Genomic DNA, 24,504 nt, shown 5'->3' with positions numbered 1-24,504 from the left:
TCAGCCATGTCACCTTCATGGTGTATGGATTTTCTTTGTTATAAAATAGTGACGCTGACACGTTTCCATGGCCCAAGGTTACACCTTCAGGTGCTTACTTAGTGCGGTCAGCAGTTAAAAGGTGTCCGATTAACACTAATATTAAGCAAAGAGATCAATGAATTCTCAAAATGAGAGGTTGGTCAAACGGACTATTCGGCTGTGTCGTTTGCTATATAATTTAAACAGTAAATCAATTGACAAAACTGTGTATTGATTACTAACAAAGCCTTTTGTGCTCGGGTTACAAAAAGTGACACATCATTGAGTTTCTTAAAGACGTCAAATGCTGAAAACTCCTTTAAATTATACAACGAAACAAGTTGTAACTGTCCAACAGCTTAACACAAGTAATTAGCTGGGTTTACACGGAGACTAATGTTCTGATTATAATCGGTTTAAAAGCTCAAACTGAATAAAAATGTATCCATATAAACACCTTGATCAGAATAAAAGGTTGCAGAGGGGGGTTCAAACCTTTTCATAAACCAATCAAATGAAAAATTGTACCATGTAAACGATTTGACCCGATCACGTCCTGACTGCACTCTTCTGCGCATGCCCTCCGTCTTGGCGCAATGCACGGTGACGTACGTTTCACAAGATGTAGGCATCCAAGTTAAACTTGACAACCTTGGAGAGCGTGTTCCAAGCGTAATCCAAAAGGCAACTGGACTTTTCACCTCTCAAAGACCCTCCGCCAATCAAAAGATTTCCATCTCATGCACAGAAATGAGTCCCCGGGCGCCGATTTGGCTTAGCGGTTAAATCGGCGACCACGTGCAGATGCTGCAGTCCACTCTCTCTTCGGCTCTATCCACTGTCCTCTCCTCAAATAAAGGCATAAAAAGAGTCCCAACACTCACTGAAGAACTCAGTTGTTCTGATTGTGGCAGACAAGTTTGTGTTCTTGTGGGACCTCTTTACTCGCAGTAAGAAGCTGATTGAGGAGTTTTATGGCCTTAAGGCTGCCCCTTACCTCAACCACACACTGGGTAAACTGTTGCCCTCCCTGCAGGCTACATCCTCCTCCGTGTGAGTAAAGGTGTTAATGTGATTTATTTTGTAGAAAGCTCTGAGCACCTTCAGGAGCTGCTCCTGCTTTGTCTGATTAATCGCACCAAGTGGCCATAACTAATCATGTTTGTCCAACTTTTTTTACCTGGAGATTTCAGCGTTATCCTGCCGCACGTCTTCAATCCTTTCAAACCGAATCAGAGAAATGCGGCGTGCTGAGCTTTGTTTATCCACATATATAATTCCTTCTACATAACTGTAGATGAGGCACTCAGGAGTCGGGGTGCAAACTGAGCTGCGAGCTGCGTCTCTGTTTACGTCTGGCTTCCTGTGAACTCTGTCAGGGGCCTCTACTCTGACAGATGGAGAACCTTGGGCGCGCACACGCCGTGTCATTCTGTCGGAGGAATGAGGTTTCGAGACGGGCCAACTTTCCTCACACCGGGTATTTTTGGATCAAACAATCAAACCAGATCAAACAAGATGTGTGTGTTGTGCTGGGGTGTGTTTACCGTCGGGCGTCAGACTTTCACACATAATGTTTTATTCACAAATGTATCAAGTATCCAGTAAGAGAATGCATGAACTCGCAAGGCTCCGGTGGTGTTATTTTTCCTCCGAGCTGAATTCAAATCTCCTTTAAGCTTAAACTTCCAGCGTTCCAGTAAGTCAAGTACATAATTAGATCAACGGGGGATATTAATTTTTGTGAGAAATCGACCCTGCAGGAGCACACTGCAGTATTTCCTCTCCGAGCAGCATCGTTATTCCTAAACGCATCACTAATGACCTCATCGATAAGCTGCAGTGAAGCTGCCAAAACCAGAAATCAGAGAATTATGTCTCTTTAAAAGTCGACTCTGAATAATCTCCTCTCCGGCTCACAGGTATTGAGTTTCAGAGTTTGAAATCCACGCCTCCTCCTGTTTTCAAAACCATTCGAATTGTAAAAACTCCTGACTTTCATTCGCTCCCTGCTCCCGCTGCGTGCGGACACAGCTTGGAGTAAGTTCATACTGACAGCAGCGGACAGCATTTATCATAAAGATAGCAGGAAATGTTGCCCTGAATAAAGGTTTGCTTCATCTCTGGCGTTTGTGTTGTTTGTTTTACACAAAAATATTCAGTGAAACGTTTTTTCATTTGAGTCTGCAGGAAGATATTACATGATTTTCTCCTCATGAATAAATGGAAGTTCATACTCTCTTGTTTTTGTTAGATGACATTGCATTTCCTCTCTGGAAACGCACCCTTAACTCATTTGTATTACCACTATAGGAGGGATAATTTAAGTTTATTATTATTCACAGTTTTGACAGCTGTTCGTATAGTTTCTTATTTACATCTCAGAATTCATAATCTCCTATTTTGTGCTTTAAACAAGAGGTTGTTGTGCCAACTGATAGACATCAAAGAGAATAAATCAACCAATCAGAGCTTTGTAGGCGGGGTTGACAACATAACGTCTTCTGACTACAAAACTAGCTAGCAACGTGCATGAAAGAAGCCCCTCCTAAAAACAACAATTCAGGGGAACGTGCACGCTGAACAGAGAACATTAATACTGCTTTCATTTGTTCATTGAATATGGAGCTGGAGCCAGGAGAAGGTTAGCTTAGCTTAGAGCAAAGTCTTGAAACAGAGGGAAAGAGCTAGCCTGGCTACATCTAAAATTCAATCTGCTGACTGGTACTTTTCAGGCTTACAAATGAGCTGTCTTCTTCTTCTTACAACAATGAGAGCTTGCCAGTTTACGGGAGGTTGTTTCAAGCAGTTGTGCTAAGCTAAGCTAACTCTGCTAGGCTAGGCTAAGTGTTTTTCTAATAATATTGTTCCTCGTTCAACATATTTCTTTGGCCAGTGTGAAAATCCACACCTACTTAATTACTCCAAATGCTTCAAATAGCTTCCATGGCAACTGAAAATGTCGTCACGGCAACAACTACCTCACTGATCACTGACTGGTCATGAAAAAACAAACTAAATGTTTCCCCCAAAAAACTGTCTCTTCTTATCACCCAGCACCTGTTACAGTGTAAATGCAAGACTTGTATTCCCACCGTAGCTACATCCTGTGTGCTTCCAAAAACATTCATCCTTCAAAATAAGAGCGTATAAAAAAAGAACCGTGCTAAAAGCTCTGAACAGAAGACCCTTATCGTAAAGAAATGTAACTATGCATTGATAGAACTACAAATTGAATACATGTGGCCTAAGTACACTTAAACATGCTCTCCAGATTCATTAGATGCACTCTCACACATTTACTGTAGTTTCCCCACGACTGGTCATCTAAGGAAAGTAGGATAAAAAATCAGAGCTTAAGATGAAATGAGGATAAAGTAAGAGCTCAGACTACTAAGTGGTTTACTGAGAGAGTTATGATGTGCGTACGATTTAATTCCAAGGCCACAATCACCCACTCTGCGAGGATTGTGTGGGCATATGTGTGTGACTGAATGCACGATAAATTAGAGGGTGTGAGGATCTACTTTATCACAGAAGTGCTGCGAGTACTCGCATGTCAAAGGAGTTGTGCAGAAAATGAATATGTGCAGAGTAAAGCGTAGGATGAGATCTTCCCTCGCTGCGGCGCACAATGTTATTATTCTATGTGTCATGAATCTTTTTGTGCTATTTTTTATGTTCCCGCTGCAGATTTCTTTATCAAATTACATCAGTAAAATAAAAATGTCTTCCTGCAGGTGATTTGGTGTCTCGGGCCATGCACCACCTGCAGCCGCTGCACATCAAGAACCCCAGCAACGGGACTCCAGTCCACCAGAAGACCAATATCACCACAGTCCACTGGGAGCCCGAGGCCCTCTACACGCTGTGTTACTTCATGCACTGCCCACAGATGGAGTGGGAGAACCCCAACGTTGAGCCCTCCAAAGTCACCTTACAGACTGAAAGGTGAGTGCAACATTAACCCCGGAAAGTGGTGGAAATCCAGGAAAAGTTTGTCTCTAAATGTGGGCACTTCAGTGAAAATTTAGGAGTGGCAGATAATTTTGCATGCAAAGCATCAGTGGTGGATTCTTGAGTTGTTAGCACAAAAGTAGGAGAGATAAGACAATGCATGTTTTTCCCAGTAGAGAAGCAAAACAGCACTTGTTTTTATGTTTTTGTTGTCCGTATGGATTATTCCATCTGTGCTTAAGGGTCTCCTCCCACCAGCAGCTGCTCTCTTGTTTTCCTGTGTACTTAAAAATTGGCCTGACATTATTTCTCACCAATGGATTTACAGTAATTAGCTGCACTATGGGGAAAGTATTCGGCTTACAGCGATAAACATTGGTAAAAGCAGAAGAGAAGGTTGAAGGTCAAAAGGGGAATGATTGAAGTTCGGTTCATGGCTGAGTTCAGAAACCAGTGTGGAAAAGGAAAGATTTACCAGTTTGGACGAGGTAATTACGGATATTTCTTGCAGAGCTGCTCAGGTGGAGACGAAAGCTGTGTCCCAATTAAGCTGTCCAATCCTCCAAGGACATCGAGCTTTAAGTGGACTGTCCTGTGCTACTGATGCGTTTAGGTGCCTCACAGTAACTGAAAGTCAAGTCAATAGTGTTCAAGTTTATCGCAAGAAAGTTACCTTCAAAGAGCCGGCAAGGTGAAAACAACGCAAGTACAAAACCCAACTATCGAGAATGATGGTGATATTTAACTTCAAAGTATATTATTGACACTATGCTATCTTATTGGTGTAGTTCAAGGAAGTTACCTAATTCTTCTGTAGCTGTAACTACTGCAACTCTTATGGGATCTTTCTGTACTGATTACCTAAACTGCTGCTGGACTGGTGCTCCAATATTTAAAAGAGACGCTGCCAAAAGTGCCAATGTCATCCATCAAAATGACCCTATGATAGATGAAACATAATAAAATGTGTGCACAAAAACATGATAAAGTGGCCTTCTAGTGTCCTTCCAGCGGAGAAAAACTGATAGTTTCTAAAGGGTGTCCTTAAAATTGGAGAAAACTCAATGAGGTACCCTCTAGGACGCCAAGGAGAAAACCTGATACAGTACAGCTGCTTGGAAGCTTTTTGCCTGCCCTTATCTTTTCCTTCCTAGCTCCTAAAAAACCCCTAGTCAACCACTGATGTGAACTCTTTTAAACAAAAACCCATGGACACTGGATTGGGTAAAACAAATATTGATTCAAGGCTGCACAGAGCAGCGCTTTTTAAATGGCACAGGCCTCAAAAGACTTGTTATGTATTAGCGCTTGAAATTCAGGCAGTCTCAATATTTAAGTCGGTGTCTTGGGGGCTTTCAATTTTTGTCAGCTGCAAACACTGTGATGTATGGTCTTTGCCTCCACTCATCAAGCTTTTAATAAAACAACAAGACGACTTCTATATCCGAGAAATGTTTGCACAAGTTCAATCCAACTCCCGAAACATCCGTCACCATCATTTCTGGCACTCTGTACACCCTGTAAAAGCTCTATACTCAGTGGGCTCAAAGGTAGACACATCCATCCATTCAGCCATATTTCCTCCAGTTAGTGCTACTCCCGAGCAAGAACAATCCCTGTTGTCAAGGTTAGTACAGACGTTCCTACTTTCTTGCACAAGTTTTCCGCCCCACCAGCGCTCCTGTAAGATGCTGCGTTGGCTGGTCAGCGCTGACACTTCCCTGAGCATCGAGCAGATTGACGGGAACCGGGGGGACTTCACTTGGACGGACGGATGGACAGATATTCCAACATCTTCCCTCCGCACTGAGGAGATAAAACTCCATCCTGACGACTCTGGGGAGCACCGGGAATGTCAGGCGGAGTGACATGTCAGCAGGCTCTCGGGTCCCCGGAGACAGAAAATTCTCTATTTAGCATTCTGCTGAAAGGTTGAAGACGAGTAGAAAGGGCCTGAATACCACAGTGGGATGAGAGGGAGGCAGAATATGATTAAATGAGATGAGATAATCTTTAAGGATTGTTTTGTGAAGCTGCAGATAAGCGTGTGTAAGAAGGATTGAAGGGAAGTAAATCACTGGACTACACCGGAGCTTTAATTACCTGCTGGCCTTAGAAGAAGGAAATTGGTCTGTGGCTCCAATTCAAGTTCATAATAAAGCAGGGGTGGTAGTAGGGGCTGCCCTAGGGTGAAAGGGGCCCCATTTGAAATCTGATTGGCTACCCCATAAACTATAGTTGGCTATCTTCCTAGAAAGAGATGGGAGTTAAGATTAAACCAACTTATTGGCTTTTTTATGACAGCGTTTGCTCGTACTTTTTCCAGAACTTATCGGCGATACATCTTTTTGAGCCCTTTAAGGATTAACCATTTAAGATTTATATGTTGCTATTAATAAAACAATACACAGGGATGTAACGATACCTTACTGTGCGTTCACACCCAATGCGAGTGTTACTCGCGCAAGCTTGACCGCCGGATCAAAATTTGCGTTTAAATAACAGGCAAATATTCGCCCTTCACTTCCGGAATGTTGGAGAAGAAGCGGGGCTTATCTCCATGGCTACCAACGGCGTCAGGAGAAGCACGATGTTGTTCGCTACACCACCTGACACAAATTCGCAGAGGAAGTTAAATTTTTTCAACTCACACGAATTTGCGTCTTCTTGTGTCATTGCATTGACTTTGTATGGAATCTCTGGATTCGCGTCTATTCACGCTCAGTGTGAACGCACAGTTAGAGTAGTTAAATTAGATGTAATGAGATGCTATTCGTACATGTGTTGCGCATTATTCATTCATGACTCTACAAGTCTATACCTGGGTTGGGCCACCCCAGTCAAAACATTCTGTACACACCCCTGTAAGAAACATGAAGAATCTACAGGAATATAACCTAATAACAGAGGTTATGGTATATGATATATTCAGTAGACTTTACGTCCTAAAGAGACATTTTTAGACTGGCAACTGCAGGATGTTGGTTGTCGCTACAGGCCTGCTGCCTGAATCAATGGATATCATCACCCTCAGTGTTTACCTTCTAGACTGGGCCTCCGACTTTCTCGGTGTATATGTCTTTCAGGAAGCAAGCTCTCAAGAAAATGGGGGTTTCTGAATTGTCACATCAGTCAGCCAAGTGCTAAACAGCAATGGAAGCTCCTGCCAGAGTTCAAATTCTTGGCACACTGTAGGTGTAAAGACAAGAGCTCTGGAAACTGACGCACACAACATGTAGACACAGTTTGTCGATATCTAAAAGCTGCTGCCTTAATTAAACATGTGCTTACAGCAAATTTACAGAAGGGCCAGGCAGCTGCAAACATAGTAAACACAACAGTCCCAAATGGCTTCTCTCAGTCGGGTATTGGTTCTGTTTGAAATTGTTTTTTGAGAGATTATGGCCGCCAGAGGGTCATGTCGGAGGAAAGCTCCACGGGGATCTTCACTGATGGATTCATAACATGATTTAAGTGACTATAACCGGAAATTACCCGATTTTATTTGGTGTTTTAGGGTTTTCTAAATCATGGTTTTTAAAACCCAAAGGGAAAAATACATCTTGTTTTATTATCATCCAAAGTGAGAGCTCGTGATTGAGAAATATTACTTGCTCGACCATAATTAATATTTCTTGTAGAAAAGGTACATTTGTTGCTAAAAGAATCCTGAATAGCTGAGTTTATAAAGAAGACATGTCTAAGCATAATAAATATAATGAGAACCTTTCCAGTGAGTCTTATCTACCACTGAATAGCTTTACAGACCAGTTACATTAGAAAGCACTTATTCTAAGGCTGTTTTGTTCCTCATAAGGTCACTAATGTAAAGTATAGAAAAAGGAGCCTTTCTATGAGCCTGAGAGGATTATCATCGTGAAAGAGAAGGATGTTCTAAAGGGGAACTGAACACGGAGGGGCTAAAGGCTACTAGATGTAATTAAGACCTACATATTCAATGAATTCTGTCTGTGTTGTGATAGAAAATATTTTTCATGAGTGGCCAAATTAAAAATAAATACTGCTGATATCAGCGAGTTAATCTAGCAGATAATGAAATAAAGGTTTGATATATTCTTTAAAATGATTAGCAGATCAGAAAGGTAGCTGAAGTGGCCAAAACCAATTGCTAACGTCTAGCTAGAAGTCAAGGCTAAGTGCTTAAACTAACATAAGGCCTGGTCGCACTAGAAGGTTACATTTATACAGAATCTTTGCAAAATATTTTGCTCTGGAAACTTGGTGATGTACTGACTGCATGCAGGGCTATTTGGTGAACTGATGTAGCCTATACGTGGCGTGCTAACAGCTAAGGAAGCTAGCTAGCAAGGCTAGCACAAGTAGTCACAAAAACTTTATTTTTTCTGTACTTGGCCGTTTCTCCCTCCACATGTGGCATATTTTTCGGGATTGTACTTCATAACAAGTTTACTAACGGTCAGTTAGCTAACAAGGTTTTTAGCTCGTTAGCTTAGCTCTATAGAAAATTAGGCCCATCGAGCACAGCTAACAAGCCAGCTAAAAGGCAGAAATCAGAAATCAGAAAGTTCTAGTATGGTTTGATTGTATTAGAAGCAGCTGTAAAACATCTACTAATTATATATCATATTTGTGTATTTATTTTTGCCACTTCACCAATTAGATTTTGTGACTTGAACTTGAAATAAAATATTTATAATGGTCCCAGTGTTTCTTTTTCAATTATAATTTGATGCACCTGAGAAATAGAGAAAAACCTCTTATTTGAAGTACATCTGAAGTACAGCGCTTGCTCTGCTTGTGAACTGGTGTAAAGGGGTTAAACGTCGGATGAATGCCTGACCTGAATTCTGCTGCTGTTGCAATGTGGGTGAAAAGATAAATAGCAGAGAGAACAACATAAAAGTCTGTATGTGTTAACGTGGAAGAGAGAGATGAGGTGATTTACAGGTTATGTGATTAGAGTCTATCCTCACACACACGCACACACACACACACACACACACACACACACACACACACACACACTAGTCCTGCAAATAAATGATGAAATATGAACTTGTCAGGCAGGCAGGCCCCATTACTGATTTTGATTAAAGGAGGTAATAACAGCATTTACAGAGGTTGCAGCATCGAGATCTCTTTCTGTTTTGGGTTATCTGAGTTATAAATTATGAATATTGATTTCTTGTAGCTGCATTTTCAGTTATCTGTGAGGGCATCTTTAATTAGAAAGTTTGTGGCTTTCCGTGTTAGACCAGACTCTCGATATAAAGTGATTTATTTGGCAGGGGAACAGAGCAAAGAGAATTATGAATCCCAACAATGTGTTATGTGATACATATATTATATCTCCATTTATTCATGTCTCTAACTGAGTGGATATACTTTATGCTGTAACTTAACTTTAAAAGGTTAAAGCCCCTGAAAATGTATGTATTTCTCTTTATAGCTAAAATTAAAGTAAACTTTCGGTTGTACATATAAAGAGTTTAACACCCCAAAACTCAGCTTATCTCCTTTTTAAGACTGTTTGGATCAGATTTGATTGACGACTGACAACCCAAACCTCAAACTGTCATCCAATTTTGATTTAAGCGTTGCTAAATCGTGGGTGCTGAATGTAGGTATGTCACCTTGTTCCCAAGGGAGCCCAACCAACTTCAAACCAGTGCACAGAATAAGGATAAAAACACAACATAAGTCAAACTGTCCTAACTTTGGTAAAAATATCATAATAAGAAACCAAAAAAATCTGATTCTTTATGTGCCTGCTCTTTAGGTTTTAATCAACTGTATCTGATTAGCATATTTGACGTTAGCTAACAAACCTCTTTTTCCCCCCTACAGGCCGTTCCTGGTATTGCCTCCGCTAATGGAGTGGATCCGGGTGGCGGTCGCCCACACCGAGCATCGACGAAGCTTCTCTGTGGACAGCGATGACGTGAGACAGGCGGCCAGGCTGCTGCTCCCCGGGGTGGACTGTGAACCACGACAAATAAAGTAAGGCTATGATAAGAAGAACTAATGCCACTGGTTGTGTTTAACCTAGGAGTGTGACCAGACTCACTGTTAGCTGCGGTTAGCTTAGCGACACAAAGAGTCCAGTTATTTGTGTTCAAATCTTTTAGGACAAATTTTCAAGGACAAGAAAGACTTTTATTATTTGAAAGGGTTAGAAAATAAAGGTCAAATAAGATGATTCTTTGAAATATTTAAGGGAAGAAGTAGGTCAATCAGTTGGAGAGCAGAGATTAGCAAGGTTACAAAATGGCACTTTAGGTTCAGACTGAACAACTATCAAATGGATTGCCAAAAAATTTGCTTCACAGTCATGTTTCTCACAGGATTTAGTTTTCATCCTGTCCAGGACTTCAGTTACCTGCTAAATGCTTCCAAAACTAACAACATTTCCATCAGCATTTGCTATATTTTGTATGAGCATGCTAACACCCCAAACTATGGCAGGAAACTGGCAGGTGTTATGATTAGCTTGCTGAGTTAAGCATTTAGCTCAAAGCACTGTTTTCCGTCACAGAAGTATAAGCTACAATTTTTTCTAACTTAAAAGTTTGCTCATGAGATTTGTCTTTTACTAAATGAAGTCTGTTTCCTCCTCTCTCTCTCTCTCCTTCTTTCTCCTTCACAAACACACCACCGCAGTAACATAGCCGTGCACAATATTTGTCTTGAGGCAGCTAAGGCGGGGATTTTCTGTTGGTGTCAGTGGGTTAAGAGTCTTATCGCATTTCAAATACTTTCACAGAAATAATAAATGAAACACTGAGAGGTGTGAATTGCCAATTAATTCCTTACATATGTCAGATAAAATTGTCAGGTAACATTGGACAAATGTCAAGAAAAAGTTCCTCTCTGACCCTGTTAAAGTATCAGCTGTGACAGCTGCTCGCAGCTCGGATTAAGAGGCTTTACAGGAGGCATGAGGGAGTAATAATGAGTCATAGCAAAAGCCTCACCTGGAGGAAAGCTACTTTAGGAAATTAAAAAGCAGAGAAGCACAGGAAGAAAAATGATGTGTTAAGGTTGAGATGAACTGAAAAATGCCTTTTTAACCCTTTTAAATCACATTCCTGGTCATATTGTGCTCCTATAGATAATAATAATAATAATACATGTTTATTTCCTGTGTTACGACCTAGCCAAACGTTAAGCAACCAATAATATCACAACATCCACTTCAATGTTTTTCGGCACTGGACTAAGAGTCATTAGTAAGCTAGCTAGCTAGCAGCACGGTACGTTAGCATGACTTTGGACTAGGGCTGTGCTAAACTCAGGATTTGAGTACGGTTGAATCTGATTTATCTGTTCAATACGAAGCTTCAAATATGTTTTCCTTTTATTCAGCTTAGAGCCACGTCAAAAGAAGCACTACATTCAAACTTCATTCAGCACCTGTCAGCTAGCAGGCTAAAGCTAGCTGCAGCGTGGCTCACAGACCCCAAAACATGAAACTTCTTGTTCTATCATCAGTGTTTTTACCGTTTTAAATAATTTCTTTTGGACAGGCAGAGGGTAATTTGGATCCAGTTTAAAACCTCATGAAGAAATCCTAATGTAGCTACACGCCTAGATTGACAAGACAAGCTAGTAGCAGCTCAGCTAGCTCCTCCTGACTCCTGTCTTTGCTGAAAAGGGCCGAAGAGACGCTGATTATTACATGCAGCTGCCTTATACAGTGCTTTTAATCTGTTTCAATAGTTTATTTTGGAAAGGAAGAGACTTCTTCAGATAATTAGACACATGTTAAAAACCTTATCAAAGGTGATTACTGAAGAAATCCGAGCCAAAATATAAGCCTAGCATGAACAAAACAAGCTAGCAGCAGTTTAGCTCGCCCCTAATAACTCCTGCGTCTGCTGAAGAACGTTTGAGCGACACTGATTTTTACATAACACTGCTCATAACTCTGAAATACGTCATAATACGTACCCCAGATGGTTCTCCAATGCTTCTTCTCAAATGTTTCTTCTCAAGATACACAAATGCAAAAATTAGAAAGGAAACGTTGAATGCAAACAGCTCAACTTATAAAGGTTGCAGCGAAGTTATAATGCCAATAAAGGTATGTTTATTCAGCCAAGTAGCAGTCATTTGCTGCGTGCATTGAGATGTATATCCGCAGATCTCAGAATCCATTTCCACTTAATCACACTAATGGATCTGTTGTTTCCATCTGCAGAGCGGAGGATTGTTTCTGTGCCACCAGAAAACTGGACGCAGCGTCCACAGAGGCCAAGTTCCTGCAGGATCTGGGCTTCAGGATGCTGAACTGCGGACGGACGGACCTGGTCAAGCAGGCGGTGAACCTGCTGGGTCCTGACGGCATTAACAGCATGAGCGAACAGGTCCGGCGCTCCACACACACACTCCCACATTGACAGTATTCAGCTTCACACACCTACACAGGAATAGTGGAGAGTTGAACACAATGAATCGTGAAGTATTACCTGGCAGACCGTCCTGGTTCACACACACACGCTGGGCGCAGGCTGCTCCTGATGAGTCACGCAGGGTGCTGAAGTCTTCTGCCATGATGCGGCTTTTCAAAATTCACTTTATTTACAAGGAAATGTTTCTATTTGTCTGTGTGCAGGCAGGTTTATAGGAATACACATACATCATCCCAATATGTAGATATATGGGCAGAGTTACAACTCAAACTGAAACACAAAGATTTACACAGATCTGAATCCAAGATTAAATCGTGTCAGGATATCCAGCGTCTTGTCGATTCCCAAAAACCTTCAGTGTAAATCCAAACAGATGTTGTTAACAGAAACTTCTTACCTTTGTAGAGTTCATCCAAAACATGAAACGGAAAGGTGTGATCTTTTACCATTTGTACCTGATACTGTCTGCAGCACTTTCCCCGCTCTGAGCTTTGAAGGGTTTGGTTTGACCATCCGGTCGATATCTCGGCCTCACTGCATCCAAGTGTGAACATCATCTGGGGTTTTCTTCCTTCCCCAGTCAGTGGAAATATCGGATATTCCTTGCGCTGCTAAGTGGAAGCTCATAGTGCAAACTGATTTTCCGAGGTCAGAAAGATGTGCTTGGTTAAGCTTAATTGGCTCGTCTCCATTTAGATACTCTGAGCGTGTACAAAAGTCCTTTGTTCCGTTTTTGTTTAAAGCATTAACATGTATTTTTTATGTATTTATTTGTGGTGGGAGTATGTGAAAGCAACCTTATAATTTTGGCAGCTATTTTAGATTTAGTGTTAGTCTTCAGACAAAAATGTTTTCATAGTTTAGTCGTCATTTTTACCCTTTATACTTTAAAGCTATAATAAGTAGGAATCTTTCTTGCATTTTATCAACAACAAATTCACTCACCTGTACGCTGTGATTGGCTCAGGGAACCACAACAGCGCCCCTCCTGAAAACGTCCCGTGCTAAGCAAAACAACAGAATAGATGCAGAGGGAAGGGTCTGCACATGCTGTTAAGTCCTTTCATCCGTTCTTACATGAATTGTTTCCTGACGATGTTCTGTACAGATCCTCAGCTGTGGATGTGTATATGGAAATTTCTGGAACATAACGTCGCACATGTAAAGCCGCAGAACGAAGCCGTGCAGTTACAGGAGCACATGCTGCACATTCCTCTCTTGTCTTATTTGCAGCAGCAGCGTTGGTTTTTACCGTTAAAACGTTTTCTATATTCACCATCGCTTCTTATTCAAACAGTCTGACTGAAGCAGACGGCCGCTGATCGCTCCTTTTTGTGTGGACTGGCCTTTAAAACGCCTCTTTTTCTGTGACCACATAGTCCCGTCCTGTCTCGTTAACGTCAGAGTTTTTATCATCTATTTTTAGCTCGTCAACGTCTCCTCCTCGTCATGGAAGAAAGGTCGTTGACGAACATTTTTCATCATAATTTCGTGAAATTAACACTGGAAGGCAACACAAGTGCTAGACAATGTCAAACTTTACAAATATGGTGTTGGAGGACGAGACAGAGACGGAGTCAAAGCAGAAAACGAACATCGATGGACTTTGAGAAAGTGGAGGTTTCATGTTAACGTGAACTCCTGGCAGGTTGATTCACACTGCGTTAAGTCAGATTACTTGACTGGAACAGATATGAATTGGTCTCCAGTATTTACAGATCCTTGGGGGGTTTAACAGCTTGTATTGATTGCCGCTTTACCTCCTCACTCGTCCCATAAATAACAAGCCGAGATGACACAGCACGCAGGCTTTTATTCACTTGTAAAACACGCTAAATGGTGCTTGGACCAGCCTGTGCAATAAAGTAAAAAGCTGCGGCCTGTCATCTCGGCTGAGAGGCGTTGGAACTCATCATGATGATCGTCAGGGTTCGCCGTCTATCGCTCTTTAGCTCTCGGCTTATTAAGTCGATCAGGAAATATTTAAGCGTGAATCACCACAAAGGGAGATCCGGCTGTAACGCAAAGTGCTCCTGTGTTATGAGCCAGTCGTAAAAGGCCTTTGTTGAACATAATAACCCGCATCAGACATATGATTATGAATGTCTGAAACACTTTAAAACAGTCGGATAAAAGGGGGAAAAACTCGCCGTGTTAAAGTTCTTTTTATATTTTCCTCTCTTCACCCTGCAGCTCGGAGCATAATGTGCGTGGGCGTGTCAGGCTCAAGAGAGCGCTCCGTGCATATGGCCTGCAGAGATATGAGATGTTAAGTTTCACAGCCCACCTTTGCTGCCGCTCTCGTTGGAAGGAGACGGTTATTTTAAGGCGCTTGTGATTATATCCGGAAAACTCGACGCTGCCAGAAACGACAGGAAATATCTGTGATGGATAAGGAGGGAGTGTATGTTATGTACGAGGACTCCGAACATGCACATGTGGCACTTTAGGGGGGATTTAAAGAACATTACGTGAAGAAACGTAATGGTTTCTTGTAGGTTTCGAACTAATGAGCGCAGCTGTTGCTGAGCTCCTCTTACAGCTCCTAATAGTCTCTGTAGGGGTTTGCTGATTGCACTGAAATGCATTTTTCACGGTATAGTTGGAAGAAAAGAGCAGAGAATCCACATGCACAGTACAGTTTCCTGTTTGTTAAGTGTGATTATGAATCAGCATGCTCAAGAACACTTCATTTAATTAGGTTGAAGTCAATTGCAAGAAATTATAAACAGGACAGCGCTACAAGTAATCTGTTAACGAACGTACAAACCGAACATGTACCTCCTTATCGAGGAGACGCCGTTAAAACACGATGTTTTCATCTCTTATCTATTTCCTACACCTGCCACTGCCGCCAGGTGTCTGATCAATCAATCAGATGTACTCACTTTTAACAGCAGCAGCCAAAAGAAACAAGAAATAAGAACCAACAAATACCACCGAGTAATAAAAGAAAAGGAAGAGAAGCAAACATCTAACAGTAACCCTAACCCGTGCGGACAGGCGGGCTCAACATTAAAATATAAACGGAGGACCGACAGGAGGCGCCGGTATAACTCGGTGGGTCGAGCACGTACAGAGGCAAAGTCCTCTACGCATACAGGCCACAGGTTGGACTCCGACTCGCATGTCATCCCCACTGTCTCTTCTCCGTGTTTCCTGTCACTCTTCACTGTTCCATCTAAAAAAAAAAAGGTGAAAGGACAGAAAAACTGCACTTTTGGAGGCCTTTGTCAGACGATCTAAAGGGCCTGTTGGTGATGTAAGGTCACAGACAAAGTAGGTCAGGTCATTCAGGGCAGAAACAAACAGGGCAACCTCAGAATCAATCCGAAATAATAATCTTGGAAGAGAGGCTGAAATAGAGGCAATGTGCCCCCTCTCTCTGGTAAAGCTCTGCAGAACATTGTCGCACCAGTTGCAGGCACGACTGATCCCAGTATGACGGTGGCTGACAACAGCAGTCGCACTGCAACGGCCCATTTTTTATTAGAAGACTGCAAATTCAGAAACGATGGCGATTCAAAAACAAAACATGCAAAAGTCCAAAACATTTGCTGTGACGGAAACGCGCTGCAAATGAAAAAAAAAAACGTGCAGCAAAAGGCCGAAACAAATGCAAATACAGAAACGATGCAGAGTCAGAAAACACACGCAGAAGACAAAACGCTGCAAATCCAGTGAACATAACGGAATGGGCACTCGGTGCAACAGCTGAGAGCAACCCTGAAGTGTTGCTGTCATTAGCTACAGATCAAGCTTAGCCATGTGCAGGTACTATCAGCTGACCCTGCCTGGGGTCGGGCTCTGAGCACAGGGGTCAAACTCCTCTGAACTCCTGAAGCTCCTGTGCTTGTTAGAGGAGTTAACACTTCACTGTGCTCAGAGTGAAAGTAGCCTACCGCTAGCTGCACGTGTGACAGGTAACTGGTAGGTATTGCTTTGGAATAAATGTAGTATGAAGGACAATAATTACCGTCTGAAATGCGGTGTGATTAAGTGAAATATCCTGATAACTGATACCGAGAAGCTGCTGTTGAAATGTTACATAACTGTATTATTTATCATTTTCAATAAGAAGTAAAGTTTGTGACTCATCAGCTGTCCTGTTCTTCAGACTGCAGGAATCAATAATCCTCTGTAACCTTCCTCCCCCTCCCTCCCCCCCCACAGGGAATGACCCCTCTCATGTACGCCTGCGTGCGCGGCGACGAGGCCATGGTCCAGATGCTGCTCGACGCCGGAGCCGACATCAACAGCGAGGTCAGGACAAAGCCGCCGCGTCGATTCGTCTCCACATTCGAGTCGTTGTTTTAAAGCGTTCATTTACATTTGATGTTGTGAATCAGTGAAAACGAGTTGTGTTGCTCTCTCCTCCCTCTCTCTGTCTCCATTGTCTCACCTGCTGTCGGCATGCCCTCTGTTCTCCTGGCAGCTCATTACATGAAGTGCACTGATAAGAAATGAGCCGGCATCATTTGCATAGTAACAATGATAGTTTGTCTCCACACGGATGCAGAATAATAATCGGCTGATCGTTTTTAAGTGTAGGCAGTTTGCTTTACAGCGCATCAATAATGCAGTAATGATGTATGAGCGTGTGCACTTAGTGTAACCTGCTCCCACAGACTGAGCGCCAAGCATGAACTTCATCGCACCCATTTATCGAGGTTAACTAAAAGCTGTGTTGTTATAAATCCTGTGTGTGTGAGTGTGTCCCGTGTGTGTGTGTTGCTGCTTTAACTGCTCAGTTGGTTATAAGAATATTTAAGAACAGAAACGCGTCATTGACTCTCCCCCCTCACATCGACCTCATTGTTGACTGTTGTGTTGCTCCATTGGTTTACTTCCTGTTTTTAGTAAAGGTGTGTTGACTCTAAAGCAAAGCGCTACCTACCTACCTCAATCTGATTGATCAATGTTTAAAGGATTAATTCACCCAAATTACTGGAAATATATTGACTAATGTAATTAAAATGTAGTCAGGCCGTGCAGAAACTTTTATGTGCTGAGGTTTCGAGATACTTCCTCTTCTTTACTCCACTCTACAGTTCAGGGTCAGGGGGGCTATCAGTGGGCGAGAGGCGGGGTTACACCTGGACTGATCACCAGTCATTCACAGGGCTGACGCTTATACACCTTTCCCACCTAAAAGTAGCGTGTTGACGCGGGTTTTTCAGATCCGGGAAGACCTGCTAATCAATGCCAATTGTCTCTTTTCCCATTGCCAGTGAAGTATCCTCTTGTCAGTCTCTTTTCTGCTGAGTCACCGTCTGATGACACAAAACATGCCCGAAACAGGGTTAATAAACAGTGAAGATGTTACGGTGGTTAGATCTTTATTGTCTCTATTACTCATTCAGTCTGTGTATCAAACTTGACGCGACAAATTTGGAACGATGTTCGAGCACTGCTCGGACGGAGACGGGCGGAATTTGTAGCTGAGATGACGAGGAGTTGCAGAAGTTACCGACGGAGCATTAGCGTGTCGACACTGGTTTTGTGTTCCCATCAATGCCAGTCGGAGCCGAGGTGATAATTACCCTGGTCTGAGTCATTTGACCCGCGTCACCATTAAACTTACGAGCATGTCTTTGGACTGTGGAAAGAGAACCCACGCATCCACACAGAAAGGCCCTCTTACGTCCGCCCCAAGATTCAAACCAGGAACCTTCTAGGTGTGAGGCTCCAGCGATAACATCTGCGCCACCGTGCAGCCAATAAAACAACCACTTTTTCCAAAACCAATTACCTGGTCTAACTGGAGTTGTCACCCCAGTGCTGGTTGTCAGGACCAGAAGGGTTCCCAGAATAAATCTGAAAGGTCACACAAGATGATTAATGGATGTCTGTAGGAGAATGTGTTTATGCTTCCATGCAGATGATAGCAATAGCCGGAGCCATTATGAATCCGTGTCCGTTCTTCCGTCACGTTCGTGTGAAGATTAGCTTCAAATTTGACGCATATATCCAGTTGGACTCGGGGAACTGAGATGAGTCGTCTAACAATCACACGCTCTGCAGAGAAACCCAGTGAGACAGAGATGTTCTCTGTGTCCCTCCTGTGTTGATTGCTTCTTCCGCTGTATGTAGTCCCACTTATACTGTTGTTTAGTTTGTTAGGGTACTGCATCCTAACCTCCTTACCTGAATTGTCTTTTATCTTTTATCTTGAAATAAAGGGGTTACTTTTTCCAATTCAGGCCTCTAAAAATACTAGACTCTGACTTTATACTCAAAGCACGGGGTAAACGGACAGACGTTAGGGGTGATGGCATTCTTGTAGTCTCCAGGTTGTGTCTCCATAGCAATGACTGTATATAAAGATGGATGACTCCAGCCCCTCTAGAAGAGCCGGAATACCACCGGAAGCGGACGTTGACATTTGGAGTCTGTGCAGTAGAGATCGGCTGGTGGAGCCGCAGTAGTGACGCCCCGCCCCTTCCTCTACCCAAAACACACATTCACCTTGTGGACTTGACGTGTTGGAGCCCTCAGGTGGGCCCAGTCTGCAGCAGAACAGCTTCTTGTGTTGGTCTGAAGTTACGTCTCCTCTAGCCGCTCCTCCTCTACTCGGCTGCAGGAGCCGGATTTGTCAGCAGAGCTGTCAATCATGACGTAACACCCCCTTTTTACAGCATCAAATAACTAATAACTAAAATAAATAACTATAATGACAGAAACCACATGTGTAATTTAATTTTATAGTTTGACTCATGTCCCATCTGTTAACATGGAGGAGGCGGGCTTTATGAGCTATACTGCAGTCAGTCAGCAGGAGGCGACAGAGAGGGTTTGGCTTCACTTTTAGGGAGCTGTGATGTCGTCTATCTTTTTATACAGTCTATGTTCAACAATATCTAGTTACAGTTTTGAGGAGGTTGTATCCTCTTAGCACCCTTGGCTTTTAGTGCTAAATTGTGCGGCTGAGTCATAAGAAGACAATCTGTATTTAAAGGAGTGAGACGCTAAAACGATTGGGAACCAATGACCTGGATAATACCCTGACTTTTATAGAGCGTGTTTCTTTGGGAGACAACAGTTGTGGGGTCGTGACACAGCACCAAAATCAGCTCCGCTGTGTTCAGCTGGCGACAGAAATCTCCAAACCTCAGCATGAAAAACCAAAACTCTCTGCAGGGAGAACAAATTTTGATTGCACTTTGGGTGAAAGCAGACGATGTTCCACATCACTGATAAAACATCCCACTATGTAAAACATTTAGTTAAACTCTGGAGTTGTGATATTTTAAGCTTTTTGCAGTCAGCGATGCCCTCTGCTCCTGCTGAAACTGCCTGATATTATAAAGCGATTAATAATTCATATCTGCGAACACAAAAACACTAACAGTCCCACTGTTGTTTAGCATCGGAGCTCTAATGAAATGTGACATTACATTAAGCGTCTGTTGGAAAAGAGGCCTCCTCCAGGCGACATTTAGGAATAATTTCTATAATTTACGCAGAGATGAAGCCACTTTAGAAATCACAGAACAGCGTCGGGCTGTGTGGCGGTTTTAATTTTACCCCGACGCCACTTTGTTCATGAGTCAGCACCACCCGTGTTGTCAGTGTTTGTAGTCTGTGCCAATGTTGTGTTTTTTCTCTGGTTTCATTCCCCTTTGAAATGAAACACGATTTAAAGAGGATAGATAGTGCAGAGTGCGGTCAGAGAGCCGTGCCCAGGCAGATACACTCCAACATATAGCGTGAGGATTGAGACGAGAGAGGTAGAAGTCAAGCTGCTCAAGATTTTTTTCTGTGAAACTCAAAGAGGAAAATGTCCCTCTGCCATCCTGCCCTCACTTTGCTTACACTCCTCCTCCTGCATACTGCTTCTCGCTCCCCCCTCCTCTTTACCTCCCCCCCTCCTGAGCTGTGAATGTTAATGGCTGTATATATCTCTCTCCCTGAACTTCACCTATGACTTCCCAGGTGCCAAGCACAGTAAACAAGCACCCCTCAGTTTATCCTGAAACGCGCCAGGGGACGCCTCTCACTTTCGCCGTGTTACACGGACACGTCCCTGTCGTACAGGTAGTGACGCTTATCACCTGTAAACATTAACCTGTGGCCCTTGCCCTGACCTTTGCACCAGAAATGAGGATATTATGATGATGATTATTATTATGATGCATCATAATAATAACAATAATAATTCCATGTCATTATAGTTTCTCCTTTTATATCCTCCTATCTGTGCAATAATTAACTCAGTTATATGGAGAGGCAAACAACGGCAGCCTATTGCTGCCATGCCAGAAAAAACAACAGTGTGAAGTTGACTGTAAAAACAAGGTGTTCTTGGCAATATAACAAGATATTAATAACATGCAAAAGTATTGTAACATAGAAAATCTATTTGTTAGCAAAATATACTTTTTATCTTGTTATAACATAAAATTGTTCATTTTACTGCATGATATCTGAAACATTTCACAATAAAACATGATAATTTATACTGTTATTACCTGAAACCTTTCACAGTAAAACATGATAATTTATACTGTTATATCCTGAAACCTTTCACAATAAAACATGATAATTTATACTGTTATATCCTGAAACATTTCACAATAAAACATGATAACTTATATTGTTATTACCTGAAACCTTTCACAATAAAACATGATAATTTATACTGTTATATCCTGAAACATTTCACAATAAAACATGATAACTTATATTGTTATTACCCGAAACCTTTCACAATAAAACATGATAATTTATACTGTTATATCCTGAAACATTTCACAATAAAACATGATAACTTATATTGTTATTACCTGAAACCTTTCACAATAAAACATGATAATTTATACTGTTATATCCTGAAACATTTCACAATAAAACATGATAACTTATATTGTTATTACCTGAAACCTTTCACAATAAAACATGATAATTTATACTGTTATATCCTGAAACATTTCACAATAAAACATGATAACTTATATTGTTATTACCCGAAACCTTTCACAATAAAACATGATAACTTATATTGTTATTACCTGAAACATTTCACAATAAAACATGATAACTTATATTGTCATAACCTGAAACATTTCACAATAAAACATGATAACTTATATTGTCATAACCTGAAACATTTCACAATAAAACATGATAACTTATATTGTTATAACCTGAAACATTTCACAATAAAACATGATAACTTATATTGTCATAACCTGAAACATTTCACAATAAAACATGATAACTTATATTGTTATAACCTGAAACATTTCACAATAAAACATGATAACTTATATTGTTATTACCTGAAACATTTCACATTAATACATGATAACTTATATTGTTATTACCTGAAACATTTCACATTAATACATGATAACTTATATTGTTATTACCTGAAACATTTCAAAATAAAACTTGCTAACTTTTATTGTCATAACCTGAAACATTTCACAATAAAACACGATAACTTATATTGTTATTACCTGAAACATTTCACAATAAAACACGATAACTTATATTGTCATAACCTGAAACATTTCACAATAAAACACAATAACTTATATTGTTATTACCTGAAACCTTTCACAATAAAACATGATAATTTATACTGTAATAACCTGAAACATGTCAGAATATAACATGATAACTTTTATTGTTATAACTTGAAACATTTCACAATAAAACATAACTTACAACATTATAAGATGAAACATTTAACAATATAACTTGATACTGTTATACCCTGCAATATGTCACAATATAACATGGTAACTTTTATTGTTATACCCTGAAACATTTCACAATATTACATGATAACTAAACAATGAAGGTTCCTTTTTATGAGCTGAAAAAAAGCTGTTTGTTGATAATAACACTAAAATATCTTGTTATAACTGTAATCTTTTTAGGACAATAAACTTTTCACTATTTGACTTAAAACTCATCTATTTTTCTTCTTCTGGCGTGGTAGCAATATGTTTCCGTGGCAAACTCTCCACATTAAGTTTGTTTTTAATAATGTATGCTCTTAAGATGTATAGATGAGTCACTCAGTCCCCTATATAACTGAATCTAAGCATTGGTCCTATAGCAGCAGAGAGAAACTTCCAGAGGCAAAGTAAACAGCACAGAGCTCATACACAGCTTCAGGGATGCTATTTTTCACTGTTCTGTTCATTTTTAATATATAATTCATTCAGCTGCAGTAGTTATTGCTCTGGCTGACACTGGCTGGAAGCTTGATGAACAGCGTCGCCCTCAGGAATTTTTCAATAATTAATCTCCACCAACGCAATCAGAGTTTTTGGGGTTAGAAAAAGAAACCATTTTGATTCCTCCTATCTCAGCTCAGGCAAGTGTGCACCAACAATAAGCCCCCAAGACAGAACCTAATGAGAAGTGTAGCAAGGAGTGTGTTTGGTGTCCAGAGCTAGGACAACCTCTAATTGAGGTGGTGTAGGTTTCCAACAGTTCAGGCTTTTCCTCCTGCCAAGCCTGAGTGTAACACACGGTCTCTCCCTCGACTGTTTTCTCCATCCCTTCTCTCCCCCCTGGTTTGTTTCCCCCATGACTCCCTCCCTCCCTCCCTCCCCTCCACCACATCCCTCCTTCCCTTCCACAGTTGTTACTGGATAATAGAGCGAATGTGGAGGGCGCCCTGCAGGATGGGGCGGAGAACTACACAGAAACCCCGCTCCAGCTGGCCGCTGCTGCAGGTAATCACATACCAGCAGGAAAGATAAGGAGACACGCGTATTTTACCTCCGGATCTTTATTTTCTACACAGCGTATAAGAGATTTGTCGTCTCATGCTTGATTTCGAGCTCACCAGAAGGCATTCTCACTCTGCTTTAATCATATGATTAACTTATCACTTTCAATTACAGTCAGACAAACTGCTTCTCAAGATGCATTGCTGTAAAGTTGTGCAGCCACTTCATATAGGAATTCATATTCACTCATAATTGGCTTGAACTGACTGGAATTGTCTGTAAAACACGCATTTTAAGGAATAGCAACATTTACACCAACATTTAAAGAAGGTTGTTAGCTTTCTTGCTGAGAGTTGGAAACAAGTTACCTTTTTTTTACCCATTTCCAGTCTTTATGCTATGCTAGGCTACATTAAGATTACTGCTAGTTGCTGGCCACGTATAAGTTAGCCTTTCTTACCCATTTTCAGTCTTTATGCTATGCTAAGCTACATTAAGATAACTTCTAGCTTCTGGCCATGTATAAATTAGCCTTTCTTACCCACTTCCAGTCTCTATGCTAAGCTAAGCTACATTAACATAACTTTAGCTGCTGGCCACATATAAGTTAGCCTTTCTTACCTATTTCTAGTCTTTATGCTAAGCTAAGCTACATTAAGATAACTTCTAGCTGCTGGTCATGTATCGGTTTGCCTTTCTTACCCATTTTCAGTCTTTATGCTAAGCTAAGCTACATTAACATAACTGCTAGCTGCTGGCCATGTATCAGTTAGATTTTCTTACCTATTTCCAGTCTTTATGCTAAGCTAAACTACATTAAGATAACTGCTAGCTTCCAGCCACATATGTAATAGAAACAAGTTAGCATTTTTTACCTATTTCCAGTCTTTCTGCTAAGCTAACTATATTAAACTTGTAAGCTACAATGTACTCTAAATTTAGCTAAATGTTGAGCTGTCCCATTAAATACATCACATACTTGTTTAAAGTAAAGATCAGTACACTAAACCTTTTTTAAACATAAATCAGAGTTAATTCCAACACAAACTGGCAGATATACAGGAGTGAATATTTTTGCTACAGTACCTCAGACAGGTATAGGCAGTCCTGTTGCCATAACTACTGATTTAAACACACACAGCCTTGGATAATGAACACTATTAACATCCTACTCATGACATAACACATAATGTAGATGAAATAAAGACCACAATCCCAGAGCTAATTTTGTTCATGAATAAGAATGAATTCGAGACTTTCTAAGCACAGAGTAGTTTTATTTCGCTTCAGGCTCATTCTCTTTTACTCCCTCCTGTTTGACTTTACTGTCACATTAACTTTACAAGGATATAAAATCAAGAATAAGAAATACGAGTCAGGGACTCAGGTCACATTACAATTCATTTTAATAGGCAGCATCTTGACTGTGTCAGATTAGTATT

The 24,504-nt window shown here is 41.1% G+C and overlaps 1 protein-coding gene across 2 annotated transcripts in view; it reads left to right on the top strand.

Annotated features, from left to right (window-relative positions):
- LOC138599230 (ankyrin repeat and BTB/POZ domain-containing protein 3-A) overlaps positions 1 to 24,504 on the top strand; it is a 214,306-nt gene that overhangs the window by 177,908 nt on the left and 11,894 nt on the right. Inside the window, exons 3-8 of one of the 2 annotated variants that reach the window (XM_069670759.1) lie at positions 3,762 to 3,972; positions 9,808 to 9,960; positions 12,161 to 12,326; positions 16,545 to 16,634; positions 20,307 to 20,408; positions 22,972 to 23,065. In XM_069670759.1, the coding sequence (XP_069526860.1) occupies positions 3,762 to 3,972; positions 9,808 to 9,960; positions 12,161 to 12,326; positions 16,545 to 16,634; positions 20,307 to 20,408; positions 22,972 to 23,065 (816 nt within the window). The remainder of the gene's footprint in view (positions 1 to 3,761; positions 3,973 to 9,807; positions 9,961 to 12,160; positions 12,327 to 16,544; positions 16,635 to 20,306; positions 20,409 to 22,971; positions 23,066 to 24,504) is intronic. The other variant, XM_069670760.1, reaches the window with a different exon arrangement.

This window comes from Semicossyphus pulcher, unplaced genomic scaffold (genome assembly GCF_022749685.1).
Source record: "Semicossyphus pulcher isolate SPU_LCO1_2020_fin unplaced genomic scaffold, fSemPul1.0.p SCAF_20, whole genome shotgun sequence".
NCBI lineage: Eukaryota > Metazoa > Chordata > Actinopteri > Labriformes > Labridae > Semicossyphus > Semicossyphus pulcher.
The sequence above is the reverse complement of the archived record's forward strand: the minus strand, read 5'-3'. Positions and strand labels throughout refer to the sequence as shown.